The 17,007-nt window shown below is 41.0% G+C and overlaps 1 protein-coding gene across 17 annotated transcripts in view; it reads left to right on the forward strand.

The window, feature by feature from the left end:
- Nucleotides 1-17,007, forward strand: part of TEAD1 (TEA domain transcription factor 1) — a 222,686-nt gene that overhangs the window by 177,224 nt on the left and 28,455 nt on the right. For 6 of the 17 annotated variants that reach the window (XM_072985783.2, XM_078383966.1, XM_072985780.2 and 3 more), the window contains 5 exons: nucleotides 6,156-6,167; nucleotides 9,806-9,940; nucleotides 10,135-10,181; nucleotides 11,681-11,742; nucleotides 12,738-12,922. In XM_072985783.2, coding sequence (XP_072841884.1) covers nucleotides 6,156-6,167; nucleotides 9,806-9,940; nucleotides 10,135-10,181; nucleotides 11,681-11,742; nucleotides 12,738-12,922 — 441 coding nt within the window. The remainder of the gene's footprint in view (nucleotides 1-6,155; nucleotides 6,168-9,805; nucleotides 9,941-10,134; nucleotides 10,182-11,680; nucleotides 11,743-12,737; nucleotides 12,923-17,007) is intronic. The other 11 variants (XM_078383970.1, XM_072985786.2, XM_072985789.2 and 8 more) reach the window with 3 other exon arrangements.

Consider the following 17,007-nt stretch of genomic DNA (forward strand, 5'->3'; position numbering starts at 1 on the left):
TACAATAAGATGCATTAATTGCTCCTCATTAGGCAGCAAGTTGGGACAGCTTTCAATGTGCCTTCTCTTTTTAGCATTAGCTATTCCCTGGCTGAAATAGCCAGCTTTTGTATTTACTGCTGCCTTCCCTAATAATAAGCAAATTGGAGATCATGGCTACAATTATTCAACAGTCTTTTGTCCTCAACAATTGTGTGCTTCCACGGTTTGTTTATCTTTTTTTTTAAGTTACAGCAAATAATTTCAAAGGTTATTCAAATCAATATAAGATGTGAGGGAGAAATAAGATTTGTGAAATTACTTACTAGGAAACTATTTTATGTTAGTATTTCAGGTTTTACTGTAAAATCCATTTAAAAGCAAATTGCAGTTCCTTCACTTTCACATCATTTTTTAAAAGTTGTGCTTTGTTAGATTTCTTTGTTGGATTTAATGAAAATATATAATACTTCAGGATATATATATATATATATGTTGTCCGCTCCTTTAATTGCACTAGGAACATGTTTTCAACAGTGTATACTGAATACCACTTTTATCTCCCTGGGATACAAAATCATTTTCATTAGCGCATGTTTGGCTGATTGAATTACTTCACAGAGAATGGTGATTTTTTAACAGTTCATGGCCAAAAGTTTGGTTGTCTTGCCGTATAAAATTTCAACAGCTTTTGTCTCAATTTTTGTTTTTCAAAAAATTGAAATGATTTGCATTGGTTGTGCTTCTCTCATGTGGAAATTGTTTAAAAATGTTGAGTACACATCAAAACCTTGTGGTCTGATTCATTAAAAGATGAATTTGTTTATGTGAGATTTTAGCAGATCCAATAAATCTTTAAAAGGTTTGCAAATTGAAAACCAATAGAAATTATGGGGGGAAAAGATAGAATCAACATAGTAAAAGCCCTACCCTTAAAATTTTATGGAATACAGAGGGTAACCACCAGATTCCTGTGCTCTCCACAAACAGTTTTATTTCTCTTTTCCCTGAAAACTCACTTCATGGTTCTTCCACTTGCCCAAATCTTTTTCCTACTATTCTGTCTTCATATCATACCACCCTCTCTTGCCATTTTCAATGACAGTAAATAAATTGATCCAGGGGTTACAATATAACTCCTACTTTAGGGCTTTGAAGTTTAGGAAAAGAAGGTAATCAAAAAGGAAAATAAGTGAGATTAATAAAATTAACACATGTGAAAATGGATAGAGACCCCCCCCAAAAAAATAGTCTTCAAATCCTTGGAATTTAGCCTACGCTAATGAAATTTTTCACGTGGGGTTGCACTCCCCCTAAGGGACAGGGTCTGCAGCTTGCAGGTACTCCTGGACCCCGGTCTAACTCGGGAAACCCAGGTGGACTCAGTGGCCAGGGGTGCCTTCCTTCATCTGCGGAAATTATACAGTGGTGCCCCGCATAGCGACGTTAATCCGTTCCGGATTAATCGTGGCTATGCAAAAACATCACTAAACGGATCAAAAAAACCCATAGGAACGCATTAAACTTGGTTTAATGCGTTCCTATGGGGCCCAAACTCACAGTTCAGCGAGGTTCCTCCATAGTGCCACCATTTTCGCGCCCTCGGTAAGCGAGGGCAGGGCATGAAAACACTTGCGGTGGCCATTTTGGGCACCCGGTGGCCATTTTGGAACCGCCGATCAGCTGTTTAAAAAACATCGCAATGCGAAGATCGGTAAGCGAAACGCTTACCGATCATCACAATGCGATGTTTTATCCATTAAAGCATCGCAATGCGATTGCATTAGCGATCTAAAAAATTAGCTCACTATGCGGATTCATCGTTAAACGGTGCGTTCGTTAAGCGAGGCACCACTGTACCAGCTACAGCCCTAGCTGGACGATCAGTCTTGTGACAGTTATGCATACACTGGTAACATCCCATATAGATTACTGCAATTAACTGTATGTGGGGCTGCCTGTGAAGACAATCTGGTGACAGCAAAAGGTTTAGAATCAAGCTGCATGGCAGGTGAGTGGTGGGACCACTAGGAAACACATCAGGCTGATTCCTTTGAGACTGATGCGGAAGCTCCAGATGGTCCAGAACACGGTGGCCAGGCTATTAACATGATTGTAAATATTTCATCATATTTACCTCACTCTGGCCACCTTACACCGGCTATCAGTCACTGCCCGGGCCCAATTCAAAGTGCTTGTTTTGACGTATAAAGCCCTAAACGGCTTGGGCCCTGGATACCTGAAGGACCGCCTCCTTCCATATGAACCTACCCAGCAGTTAAGATCTAGCCAGGGGGCCCTCCTGAAAGAGCCATCCCTCAAGGAGGTAAGAGACAAAGGGCTTGTAGACAAAGGGCCTTTTTGGCAGCTGCCCCCAGACTATGGAACGCCATCCTGAGTGAGATTCGTCCGGCGTCGATGTAGATGACGTTTCAGTGCCAGGTCAAAACCTTTCTCTTCCAGAAGATTTTTAATTGAAATAATATCAACTCTGGGTCCTGATGGCAATTTTTAGAGCATTGTATTTTTAATTGTATTTTTATTGTTTTATCTTTTTATTGTATTTAAATTGTTGTAAGCCACCGAGAGACCTTTGGGTAGTGTGGGTGGCATATAAGTTAGATAAATAAATAAAATAAACAAATTGACTGGCAGTAGGTTTAGGAAAAGCAAACAAGTCCTTCACACAGGGCATAACTTCCTTAAGATGGTGCTGACCTTAAGGGGGACTGAAGCAAATTCATGGGGAGATGGCTGTGTCAAGGCTATGAACCATGAGAGCTGAAATAAAGCTTCCTTTACAGAAAATTCATTTCTGTTGAAGACAAGAAGTCAGCTGAGCTTGGGGGGTGGCAGGTGGGTTGTTGCCATCTGGCTTGTTTACTGATTTTCTCAAATTGTTTGATTTATCACAACTTAAAATAAAGATCATACAGTGTATCTAATCCCACCCTCTTCCAAATATAATTATTTGTTTGTTTGATTGATTTATACTTCAGTGTATTCATTCATTCATTCATTCATTCATTCATTCATTCATTCATTCATTCATTCATTCATTCCACCATTCTCCCTCCAGCGAGCTCAAGGGGATACGCATAACCTTCCTTGGCTGTGGTTTATCCACACAGCAGACCTGTAAGATTAGGTTAGGAGGAAAGTGTCACTGGTCCCAATGCATCCAGCAGGATCTCATGGCTCTGCAGAGATTACAGCTTTTTATTTAAAAAAAACTAGGTTTTTTTTAAAAAAAAACAGGCCTCTTTCCTATCTTTACTGAAAACATTAAAAAAAGGAAACTATTTTTGGGATAGGAAAATCTGGATGAAACCAAAACACAATACAGTAAACATGTTTTCATCCCTCTTGGGCTTGATGGATCTCATCTATTAAATGCCTGCTCATTCTCTTTTCTCTCTTGGAAGTGGAGGAGGATTTTCTGAGACCAGGACCAAGTGAAGAAGTCCTGTACCACTTCTGAACTGGGCTGGATTTCTTCCCCCCGTTGGGAGATAGGGTGTTATCATAGTCTCTCCCTTCTCATTTCAGTAGCAGTGCAGCAGCATCACCTTTTAGTCAAGAATTTAGCAGATTGGAGAGATAAAATGCTTGAATTTGCCGCAATGGCAAAACTCACGAATCATGTAAATGGAAGGTCAGTTAGGGAATTCGAAAATAATGGGAAAACTGTTTTGATGATTATAAATAAGTGGAAAGGGTATAGAAACTTTGCAGAAAGTACTATGTAAAATGAGTAGAGTTCACATTCTAAAATGTTAACAAAGATGAAAATATGGCACTGTTTAGAATAATGTATAGTATAGATGTTAAAATTAGAAGGCTATATAAATTATGTAAATGGACTGTCAGTTGTCCTTGATATATGTGAAATGTATGAATTTTATTTGTAGTTTTCCTTTTGAACTTCTACATATTTCAAAATTTAAAAAAAATTAAAAAGAGAATGTAGCAGTCACTACTGGCTCCTGAAATGTATAAATAAATAAAAATGTGAAGTACACAAATTATTTGTAAAAATAATTAATTAGACTGATTTTCCAGAAGTCCGGTGATTTTAAACAGTGCCATTTTAAACTAAAATGCTGGCTTCATCTGTGGTTTCACATACAGAGGGGGAATCCATATTGAATGAGAGTCAGCCAGTAAACATATTAAGTGACAGGAAATAATATTAGACATGACCTGCACCAATATCTTACCATGGCACTTGAATGCACAACCTTGTGGGCCCAATTTCTGTTCACATTTGCCCTAGTGATGGCATAATTTAATCTGACTCCAATTAAGCTATTTCATATTTACTGCAGCATAAGTGACAGTAGAAACAGACACTCATTTTCTTAGGAAGTCAGTGTCTTGAACACTTTTGTTCATTAAAGATCCCAGTGCACTCAGAGGTGGAGAATACGGGTGTTAAGTCATGTATCTTGGCCAAATTCCAGTTTAGGTAATTACTGCTAATCTGCTTGCCTAAATTCCCCATCCAGTTTTAATTGGATGTAGTCTTCTTCACTAGCTGCTCAAACTGTCATGAAACATTTTAATATGTGATTAAGCAGTTTTTGTGAGATACCACAGAAATATTGCATATGCATGGAAGAAGTAAATCTTCCTTTTGACTATGTAGACTTGATATGATCATAAATTCAGGCACTAACAGGGATAGTGAACGCATTCTAATCTCATCTATCCTTAGATTCCGTCATGTATCAAAATGAACAATATAATCCACATTATTATAGGTCATTAGTATAGGTCATAGGTGCTAGAACAGAGCTTCCTTCAGACAGAAAGTAGTTTAGGAATCAAAATGGGCAGTCTAGGTCCTACAAGTAAACTGCCACAAACTCAACAAATCCTTCCTTCTGAAAAGGATACAAAGTCAATTCATGTGACAGATTTCTTCCTGATTCTATTTCTATCCAAGAGAGAGAGAAATCCCAAAATCCCTGTTTGGGCATTAAGCCTGAAAAGGGTTTTCAGAGCTGTGTGATGGACACAGTGGCTCTGCCACTAAGTGTGCTGTCCCTACCTTCTAAATGTTCAGGGTTCCGGGGGGCGGGGGGCGGATATCTGCTTGCAAATTATGGCGTGTATCAAGGAGACTTTTTAACCTCTTCAACCAAACTCAAGTAAAACCCCACTTAAGTTTTTCCTTGTCAGCTAGGTGGGGTTGTATCTATAACTCAGTACTGCAGGATCTGGAAAAGAACCACAGCCTTCTGAGTTACCTAGCTATGTATATGCTGTTGTCCAAAATCTCTCTTAAGGTACAGAAGGAAATCAGAGTATCCAGCATTGCTCCCCCATTTGGCAAATGGAGTTTCTTGATTGGCCAGACCCAGTCTAAGTGCTTTAGGATCTTAACTTGTTGTCTTGCCTAGCTCCAGATCTCATTACTTTTTATGAATGTGTCTGATCCAGCCTGACTTCAGCTGCAATATAATCTTCACCAGGCATACAACAGCAGCAAGACTTCCTTAGTTTAGAGATGGTATAAATAGAGCAGGCGATTTTCTTTTTTCTTATTCTGAAGAATATTTCTTTCTTAACCATTTAAAATGATAATACAGTACCTAAAAGTGTAGGAGCCAAAAATAGGACACTAATAGTTGGGTCAATCTTTTTTTATTTATCTCTGCCCTGCATCCCTGCTGGTGCTAAAAGCATAGTTTCTTCAACAGCCATGCTCCTCTCAGCCAGTTCCCCTGTGACTGTGCAGGCGCAGATGGGTCCACAGGTGTTAATGTCGCTTCTGGAAGCATTAACACCTGATCAGGTTTCTGCCTTGCATTCAGCACAGGGTGGAGTGCTCCTGGAAGCAGCTGCTCCCCCTGCTGCCAGACCCCCAATGAACAGCTTAAAAGAGGCAACGTTTTTGTTTTTAATAAATATATTTTCACAAGCTTCTAAGCAGGCTGAAGGCCTGAGGACTGTCAAAATAGGCATTTAATTTTAGCAGCCTGTTAAACATGAATATGATTATTCCATCTTATGATGAATCAGTTCCTTGGTGAAAATTCATAATCCTTTTCGAACTCCATATGTGAAATGATTAGAAGTGCCTTCTATTTTAAATTGTGCTGTAGCATATTTTGCTGACAAATTGCACTTGTACAGAAGCCTTTTAACAAACTTTTTGTTGTTACATCCAGGTAACAAGCATGGTAAGTATCTTTAGTAAAGCAAGCATTATGTACTTCAGCTATGCTTGGCAGATATCTTTCTCTCTTTTTTTAAAACTAGCTTTAACTGTACTGTTAGCCTGTGCTGTTTCTAAAGGAGCTGTTCAAGTGAAGAAGTTACTCACCTTCTCATTACTATGTATGGGCTTTCCAGGGAATATGTGTGTGAATTTGTATATCATTTTGGGATGGCATGCATTCTTGGCCAGCATGCTTGCAACTTTGCTTGCAATAATGAATCTGCCTTTTAGCGCTTGTGTTCCTTTATTTATATTGTCTCATACAAAAGTTTAGCATTCCCTAAATAATTTTTTCCATGTTAATACAACCTATGATGTAAAATGTTATATGAACAGTGCACTTAAGTTTCATTAATTCCAGTAAAGTCAGTGCTGCTCCTGCTTTCAATAGAGTAGAAAAATATCTGACAGCACATTATATGCCTAAACTGTATATTATTTTAAAGGTATGGCTGGCATATACACCTTTTAAAAAAGTTTAAATGAAAAGGGGGTCATCTGGATTGAGACTCCAATGGGGGATGCAGAATGTTTTGATACCGCTGTGGTCACAATCCAGGCCCCTGTAGACTTGCAGTTTGTATTTTCAAATAGTTCTAAAATATAAAGGTCATTTAAGGGCAATAGGTCTTCTGAGTGTGAAACCATTCAGATCATGAATGAAGGTGGAAGGTAAAAGGTGAGAGCTTTTCTAATCCCCTTTCTACCGGAGAGAGTGCCAAACCAGACCGAGTCCCCTCTGCTTATTTTACAACTGAAAAGGAAAAAAAAATACGTAATAGTTCTTTTGCAGTTTGTTCATGAATGTGTAATTGGCCTGCTTTTAGGCCCCTCATATGTTGTTGCAACTTTACTAGAATTATACTTGGTCCTGGTTTTGGTATGTGCGACTGATGAAACTATATGGGTGGGTCTTACTAAATATATCGCTATGAGGTGAGCTCTACCCACATGGCTGCATTATGCCACATGATTCCGCCCCATTACCACCAGGTCTTCAACAATAGGTTCTGTGCAAATATGCAAGCTAATGTCAGATAGACATGTGCTGGGCATGCCATGGGGATGGGACAGGCTGATGCTGTTGCATCTCTGCAGTAGTCTAGCTCAGTGGTGCTTAACCCTGGGTTACTCAGGTGTTTTTGAACTGCAGCTCCCAGAAACCCCAGCCAGCACAGCTGGTGGTGAAGGCTTCTGGGAGTTGCAGTCCAAAAGCACCTGAGTAACCCAAGGTTAAGAACCACTGGTCTAGCTCACATTTGCATTGGATCTAGTTCCCTGTTTTAAAGCATTTGTCCCCTGCCCTGAGACCAAGAGATAGGAAAAGAAAGAAACCTAAAACTTAGGTGCTATCACTTCATTCAAATTTCTATGAAGTCATTTGTTAGGGTTTGAAAATTTATGTGTCAGTGTCAAACATTAGAATGCCCCCCCAAAAATCAGTAAAAATATTTACTTCACTCATTCAATGAGTATTATTCATGTGTTAAATTTTTAGTTCTGAACTAAAAAGTGGGATTTAAAGGGTTTCTGAATTATGTTCCCCAACCTGACAGTTCCTTCTAAACAGACCACAAATTTATTAATGCAGTTATTAGCTGAGGATGCTAGGATACAATGTCATGAAAGGAAGGTTGGGGTTGCCTGCCCTGCAACATGGGCTCTCGCCTACAGAAAAGAAACCCATGACCCGCCAGCAATATCGGCTTTATATAAACCCAGTAATTCTTTTACCACTTTTGTATAGATGTCTTTGGTAGAATGCTAGAAAAGCTGTTGTAGAAAGTGTTGTGAGTGGATCATAAGAGACAGCCCTGCTGCATGGCTGTTTGAGGTCACAACAACGAGTTTTCTGTCACATCCAACCATATTGATGGTCCCGTCACATAACCAAACACAACTGGCTTCCAGCCTCTCCCCTTCAGGGCATGGGTGGATACACATGTGTCCTCCTGAGAGGACATCCCAATATATAATGTTATTAAACAACTATTTATTTGTGGAATGTTGAGCCATTTGACCAACAAAATTATATATTTATATTAATGTGTTAAAATATATACATTATTTAAATCTTTATTTGATAGGAACAACGGAGAGAACTGGACTGAGACTGGGAACTAACTAGAACTTGCAAAAAATAATTTCTGGACTACAACTCCCAAGAATCCCCCACTAATACAGCAAATGGTCTCACTGTCAAAGGGATTCTGTGGTATTCAAAACAGTAATTTTGCAAGCTCTTGCTGAGTTCCTTGGGTACTCTCGAGACCCAGATCTCTCTGTATTCTCTAAATTAGCCTTTCTTGCTTTAAGTTCTAGGAATGTGGCTAATTGCCCTAGCCTGGTAAGCATGGCAGAACTTTCTGCCTGTTGGAATTCAGGCTTCAGTTCCTTCTGATTAATCCCCCAACTCCAGCATTCAAGTGTAGGATCCTGATACTGGAAAAATGTCCTCTAGGTCTAGGTTCAGAATAGAGTTGTACTTGCTTCCTTTCATTTTATCTTTCTCATCTGCCTCAGTCTACTTTCCACCAGTCAGCTGCTAAATTTGAATAATAAGATTTATGGAACAAAACGTTGTCCTAATCTAGGGACTTATTTTTTCCTGTGTCTCCTTCACAGATTAGGCTTTTACAGCAAGGCGCAGCCTAGCCATAGATTTCAGTGAAATATTTGACTACATAGTCACATCTGTCCCTCTACAGTCTGTAGGCTTTATGCATTCTTCTTTGGCTAGATTTTATTGTTTGCTTCAGTTTTTAACTATTTTAGTGTGTGCTGACATCAGTACCTGAGCAGAAGATTGTAGAATATGAAAGATCATCTGCAGTACACTACACTGCTGCACCTTTCCATTCTAACTCTAGGCTCTTGGAATGAAACACCTCTTTTAGCTGGCTGTTGGTTTCCTGGTCCTTCAAGAGGGCTGGATACAGAACCCAGGTGAATTCCAGACATGCATAAAAATTCCTGCCACATATGGGCTAAGATCCTCCAGTAAGTTGCAACTAGGGTAAGGGTACTGTCTCAGTGGAACTTACACATGTTGATACATGAAATCCCTACCAGTTAGATGGGCCTACTCTAGTTATGACTTGCTACTGGATTTTAGCCACCTCAATACATGGTCTCATATTCCTTTCTGGTTGGGTTTACTGAGTCTTCTTGGCCTTTTAGACTCATATTTTGATAAGTCAATTATTTATTCTGAAGCAGTGAACTGCACATACACTGGCTGTATTCCAATTTGGGTTAACCAAAGATTTTAAAATAATGGATCGGAATCTGTTCTGGTTTGTGAAAGTACATAAGAGTTTCAGTCCAGTTTTCAGTTGAGATTCTGTCAACTTCCTGCTGTTCTACAGTAGAGAATTGTATTTTGAGTTAAACATGACAATATTGAGTAGAGAGAACTTTCCTCTTAGGCAATCTGAATATATTTTAGCTCCTATGCTACATTTTTCTGCATGGTATGCTTTTATTTTTCACATTTCCTGTGCCTTTTTAATTTAGCATATGTGCTTTCTAGCTGTGCTTGCTCAGTGTGATTTGTTGCATCTAGTGTATTAATGATTGCCTGTAATTGTCATGTTAAAGGATCAGACTGCAAAGGACAAAGCACTCCAGCACATGGCAGCCATGTCATCAGCTCAAATAGTATCTGCAACAGCGATTCACAATAAGTTGGGCCTGCCAGGAATTCCCCGTCCTACGTTTCCTGGAGCACCTGGAGTAAGTTAATTGGCTGCAGTAAAAAGTACACTTCGGAACAATAATTGGCAGGAAGTCTAGATCAATTAATTTATGCATAAAATGTACTCTTTCTCCCATTATAAAATTGTTTGATTAAAAAAAAAAGAACTCTGAGCAAATGTGTCCTTAAAAGAACCAATTGAGCTTTTCATTTTTCTTTTTATTTCATCTAGTTTTGGCCAGGGATGATACAAACGGGGCAGCCTGGATCTTCACAAGAGTAAGTTTAGAAATTATACGTGTGCTCCTCAGTTTTCATACATAGGTGTGTATGTTAAGCAGTACACATTTCATATTCAAAATGATGTGTACTTTGCCAAAGGAATTCAGTGGCAGAAGGTACAACTGAAACCATACAGGTAGGGAGGGAAGAGTGATAGATTATGAGGCATTTTGTATAGCAAGCTTGTTTTCTGTAGTTTATGGTAAATCCTGAAATGTAGAAAAAGGTTGTGTTGCATTCCATGGTCTCCCATGATACCACATCATCTTATAACAGCAGCCATTGGATTATGAAATGGGGGAGGACATTTTGATTGAAGGATGCATTTGAATGTTTCGTAAATTAGTTGAGCTTTACATTGGATCAGGAGCAGATCTCAGGTGCAGCCACACTGGCCTCACTGGAACTTTTCCTCCTAGGGCTAAGGACTAAGGACTGGAACTTGATTGTGTCGGTGAGTGGATGGTTGGATAAATGGATGGATGGATGGGTAAAAGATAAATCTCCCACCCCTACAAAGTAGTTCTGAACAGAACTAGGCATAATGAACTTTTATGTGCATTTATAACATCAGCTCTTATGTGATCCTAACAGAGCCTATACATAAAATGAAAGTGGGATCTTTCTTGATTTTTTTATTATCAGATTTATTACTCAGGGAAAAGAGATGCATTGGATTCAAATAATTGTGGGAATATCTCAGTACAGGCATCACTCTCTCTCTCTCTCTCTCTCACACACACACACACACACACAGAGAGAGAGAGAGAGAGAGAGAGAGAGAGAGAGACTTTTTCTGTGTCTCAGCATGCTACTCAGAGAGCTGAAATGCAGGTCATAAATGTGGTAAGAGGAGATGAATGGATGCAAGCAATCCTGAAATCCAGTCCCAGCCACATTATATGTCAAAAGGATGGCAGGGAGTCATGATCAAGCACCTCTAGAATCCAGAAAGGAAATTTCCCATCTCAGTTTTATGTGTGCTTTGATTTGACCTGTGACCAGCCTATCTTTAGTGCTGTATGCACAGTTGGAAGGAGTAATCTTCAGTGGCTTAGGCTGGATCACTGTCACAGCTTAAGGCTGCAATGCAAGAAAGGAGGTTTTCTGTTTCTTTAATGGTCTTCAATTGGAAACTGTGCTAGAACACTGAACAGATAAAGGCTGGCGACCTGGCAGTTTGCATGCATTTGTTTTTGGCGTCCTTTTGCCTTGAATACTACATGGCAATAGTATTCAGAACATTTTTACACACACATACACACCCAGACAGACAGACAGACACACACACACACACACACACACACACAGAGAGAGAGAGAGAGAGAGAGAGAGAGAGAGAGGATATATATATATAGGCTGTTACACTTACCATCATCCTGTTTGTATATATACTAAATGGGCTAGTAAGCATATCTCATAGGACCAAAAATGATTAATTTTTATGTTAATGAATAATATTGTGGCTGATTTCATTGTCTAATGGTTTATTTCAGCATAAAGCCATTTGTTCAGCAGGCCTACCCTATACAGCCAACTGTCACAACTCCCATTTCAGGTAACTTATTTACTTGTTTTTCTTGGAATATTATTCAAACATGGAGCAGGTCACACTCTTTACGCGTGTATACAAATGGACAGGATAGTCCTTTTCTCACTTGCTGAGTTTGAATGTACATGTGGGTTCGTGCATGCAATTATTGGCACATCCATCACAGGTTGTGGGACTTGCATGTGGGTCATGTAACAGTACTCCTCACTTCTTTTATGTATTCCAAAATTCCTAAGTGTAGGGGCACCACTGAGAATGTGGCAAATAACTCTGGAGCTTTTAAAGCTAAAAGCATATGTACTTGCCGTACTGACAAGAAATCCAGCAAAATTAAAACATCCGATTGTTCAGATCTCATAATTGGTTTCATAAACATTGATCTCTCCCTTGTCTTTACAGATATAGGTGCCAATGGATTCAGTGGGTCCCTCATACTGAGTTAATATTGGATGCCACCCTAGATCTTGGCCTAATTGACATGTTTTTTTTCTATTTTATTTATATCCCGCCTATCTGGTTGGATCAGGACCACTCTAGGCGGCTAACATAAAATAGTACAATAAATATATATATATATAACAATTTTTACATAGTAAAAGCATTAAACAAGATGGAAAAAACAATAGGAGAGGGAAGAAAAAGGTGTCAGGAATTATCTAATGGGAAGGCCTGCCGAAACATCCATGTTTTTAATTGATTCTTAAAAATACCCAGCGAGGGAGCCACGCGAATCTCAGGAGGTAGGTTGTTCCAGAGGCGAGGAGCCACCGCCGAGAAGGCCCGATTTCTTGTCTTCTCCTTCCGGGCCTCCCTCGGCGTTAGGCTCCTCAGCCTCACCTCCTGGCTCGCACGAGTGACACGGGTAGATTGTTATAAAAATATTACACAGATGTCTCATACCATAGTTCTCAGTGATTAGCATGAACTTAAACGCCTTTGCTTTAGTAACAATTAACGTAGGATATGTTGGTGTCTCATTTTTTTTCACATACCGGAGCTAGTTGCAGTCTTCTATAACAAAGAAACTGCCGAATTCACAAAGATGCTGGTTTGTACTTCAGGGTTTGAGCCTGCCTCAGCTCCGGCACCCTCAGTTCCTGCTTGGCAAGGTCGATCTATTGGAACAACTAAACTTAGATTGGTGGAATTTTCAGCTTTTCTTGAACAACAAAGAGACCCAGATTCTGTGAGTACTACTCCAAAATACATCTTTTAAATGCCTTACATAGATGTTGTTGTGTTTCTTTTCCTTTATACTTCGTGATCACATTCTTTTTCACCTCGTCCGCTTCATGCTTATGCTTGTACTATAGATTCCCTCTGTCTTGTTTAGGTTTTGCTTTCTGAAGAATACATTTTGCTTGAAAAGAATGATTAAGAATATACTTCAGCATTTTCCAAGAATACCATGCCTTCAGGGTGGTCCATTAGAAGTGTTAACGGTGAAAACAAGTTTCCTTGCTGTTCTCAACAGGGTTGTACCTGTACAAATGCTTAATCTGAAATTAGTGTAATCATATTCCTTTGTTACTTGTCAATCCAAAGACCATAACTTCACGTAACATAATGCTGAATATAATAATTTAGCATAGTGGTCTTCAGGGACTGTGTGGAAGAGAACATAGAGAAGTATAAAGAGGCAAAAATAGAGAGCAGGTTGTACAGAGCTGAAACTTACCTTGGGAAATGTACTTACTTGCATTTTCCACTATGAGAGGATTATGACACCTATAGTGCAGGCCAGTACAGCCAGTGTTCAGGGATTATTGGAGTTTCACCCAGAAAATCAGGGGAGCATTGCAGTTTCAGAGGCACCTATGCATTCTGTCCCATGGTAGAGCCTGGTCCCATTTCAGCTCTTTCAAAAACTTTCCACCCATTATGTACTTATTATTGTTGCCTTTTCTCTTTACCTCCAAATACCTGGAACATGCCATACACACTAGCTGCTTCAGCAACAATATTCAACGCCTGCATTGACTGTTCATCATCTGGCTACTGCTCCCCTGAAATATCTCTTGCTATAATCATGAGCCGTATATCTCACTGGCAAATTCAAGGCCTTTGCTTTGTACCTGCCCTCCTTGAAATTTCTGCTTATGGCTGGGTGAATCTATCTGTTTTTAGTTTTTGTTTTTGTTTTGTTTTTTTCATGTCTTGTGGTTCTATGACTGTTCCTCGCTGGTTCCTCTCCTATCTATCTCTGCCTTCCTCCATCTGTTAGGGTCCAAGACTAGTTTTGAGTCCTGTGCTATGCTTCCTGCCCTCTTCCACCTTCATGATGTCCCTCACTGAAAAGGGAAGAAAGGAAGGTTTCTGTGATAGCTTAATTCACCTGGCATACATCTTATCATTCTGTCTGGGGCTTGCAGCTTCAAGCAAATAACAGCTTCATAGTTCCATTCCTGTATGTATGTATGTATGTATGTATGTATGTATGTATGTATGTATGTATGTATGTATGTATGGATGGATGGATGGATGGATGGATGGATGGATGGATGGATGGATGGATGGATGGATGGATGGATGGATGAATTAATGAATTAATGTTTTTGTTATTTCTATGCTGCTTTTCTCCCAGCTGAGGAGACTCAAGGCAGCTCACAAATAAATAAATAAAACTTGAACTAAAAAAACACTGAATTACAAGTTTAAAAAAGAATTAAATGTATAACAGGTATTAAAATCTAAAGATTTAAAAAGCTTTTAAAACATGCTTAAAGAATCACTGCTTATTTACATTCCGATCCCACTTTGTATCCTCATCTTCTTCTTCGTGGTCTCTGTGAATTCACACTAATGGGTTAAGTTGTGTCTGCGCAGAGCACCCTTGGAATAGAGCTCAAGCAAATGCCGCCGAGACCTCCCACATGCTACCTGTAACTTTGCCCCGGCACCGAGTGCCTCAGTTCCATTTCTGCCACCGTTGCTGCAGCTTCTCGGTTTCAGAGCTCCCACATTTGCGTTTCTTTCAAAATCCTAATACTTACTTGGACCTCCCAGTATCTTCGACTTTGGAATGTTGTACCTGCCCTTTGGATCTGTGACTTGGACAAAAGCATAAAACTGTGTTGATTATCATTCTTTCAATTAAACGAGTTTCTTCATGGCTGCTTTAGGTAAAGGTAAAGATTCCCCTTGACAATTTTTGTCCAGTCATGTTCGACTCTAGGGGGCAGTGCTCATCCCCATTTCCAAGCCATAGAGCCAGCGTTTTGTCCGAAGACAATCTTCCATGGTCACATGGCCAGTGCGACTTAGACACGAAACGCTGTTACCTTCCCACCAAGGTGGTACCTATTTATCTACTCACATTTGCATGCTTTTGAACCGCTAGGTTGGCAGGAGCTGGAACAAGTGACGGGAGCGCACTCCGTCACATGGATTCGATCTTACGACTGCTGGTCTTCTGACCCTGCAGCACAGGCTTCTGCGGTTTAGCCCGCAGCGCCACCACGTCCTACATGGCTGCTTTGGGCCCCTTCAAACGCTGTTCTACCTGCCCAAATAAAATTACTGTATCAGACAGCCATTTCCAGTGTTTGCTTTACCTGGGAGAAGAGCACCAGCCCGCCTTGTGTGCCGTGTGTAAGAGCTTCACCAAACCAGCTCTTTAGCTAAGGCTGCAGCGCCTTCACTCTTTCCTGTGGGAGAAGCCTGTGTGCCCAGCTCGAAACTCAGCTGTGGACTCTCCACAGGCACATCCCGCTGAAGTTGCCCCGACTGCAGGCCGTTCACCCAAAGTCACGAAGAAGGCGGCAAAGGTGTTGGGCTCAAGGTAATCTTCCTCGGCATCGAAGCCATCTCCGAAGAAGAAAAAACAGAAGAACAGGCACTTGGAGCCTGCGGCCGAGCCCGAGGCTTATCAACATCAAGAGCTTCCCCCAGAGGTCATCGTTTAGTCGTGTCCGACTCTTCATGACCCCATGGGTCTCCTATTGGGGTTATCCAAGGTCTCCCTGGAATGACTATCTGGATTACTACAAAAAGCCTGGAGGCTTCGACCCTAAAATGCATCGATACCTGGTGCCTTACGAGCCTGAGTGGTAAACACCATAGCTCTGTTACTATGGGCAGTATTCACCTTCTCCCTCGCCTTCCCCCCCACCCCCAATACCGAAGTTATCTGAAGGCCTACCGTTACCCAGAAGATGATTTCATGCCGGAACTGCCACCACAGAGAGTGGCTAAGCAGACAGCCCGGGATGACTTCTTGCCACCTGTCCACCCATTAGCCTTGACTGGACCCGGTCCCCGCTCTTCCAACTTCACTGGAGTTGACTCCAACAGGGCCTGAAAGAGAAAGTAGAGTGGGTCAAGGCTTCTATCCCAATCCATACTGACTGGACTGGGCTCGAGACGTCTTCTCCCCATCTCCAGACCAGGCTGAGGATTTCGAATGCAGCTCAGAGGTCTCAGACGTTGGCGTCGAGAAGGACTCTCTGCCCAATGTACCCACTCCAGATTTGGATGTGGTCGAGAGTCACCAACCCTCTCCCTCTGATGATACTGCGCATTCACACCTGATCCACAGGATTTCAAAGGTGATGGACTTGGCAATAGACCAGCTTGCGATGGAGGAGGTGGATAGGGTCTATGAGGACATCGCTCAAGACCAGACTCCTCCTCTCTGCCTCACCTTCATCTCCTCACTCCTGAAGCTCATTAAGGAGTCCTGGAACAAACCCTCTACATCACATCAGATTCCTAGGAGGGTAGAGAACCTGTGTAAGGCACACCATGATAGCACAAACTTTCTGTCCAAACATCCCCTGCCCAATTCCTTCATGCCACACAAAACAGGGCCAGGAACCGGTCAACGTCTGTGCCCAATAACAAGGAGGGTAGAAAGCTAGACATCCTTGGTTGTTGAGTCTACTCATTGACTTTGTTTATCCTCAGGGTGGCAAATTATTCGGCGGCAATGGGCGCTTACCATCGCCACTTATGAAAAAAACCTCAACAGTTTTGCAAGCTGCCTCAGAGAAGCTCAGGACTTTGGGCCTCGCATGCCACCAAGAGGCCATGGCCCTGGCAAGGCAGGAGAGGATAGCTGCTAGACACATAGTAGATGCAGCATCCAAGTAAATTACCACAGCGGTGACTCTCCACTATCATGATGGCTGTGCTTGGCCATAATTTTGGAAGATGCAAGGTCCAGGATTGAGGACCTATCCTTTGACAGGGTAGGCCTCTTTGATGACAAGACTGACGAGATCCTGGACAACTTGCTCAAACGGCGGAAGATGGCTAAATCCTATGCCAGCC

Source organism: Pogona vitticeps, chromosome 1 (assembly GCF_051106095.1).
Source record: "Pogona vitticeps strain Pit_001003342236 chromosome 1, PviZW2.1, whole genome shotgun sequence".
Lineage (NCBI taxonomy): Eukaryota > Metazoa > Chordata > Lepidosauria > Squamata > Agamidae > Pogona > Pogona vitticeps.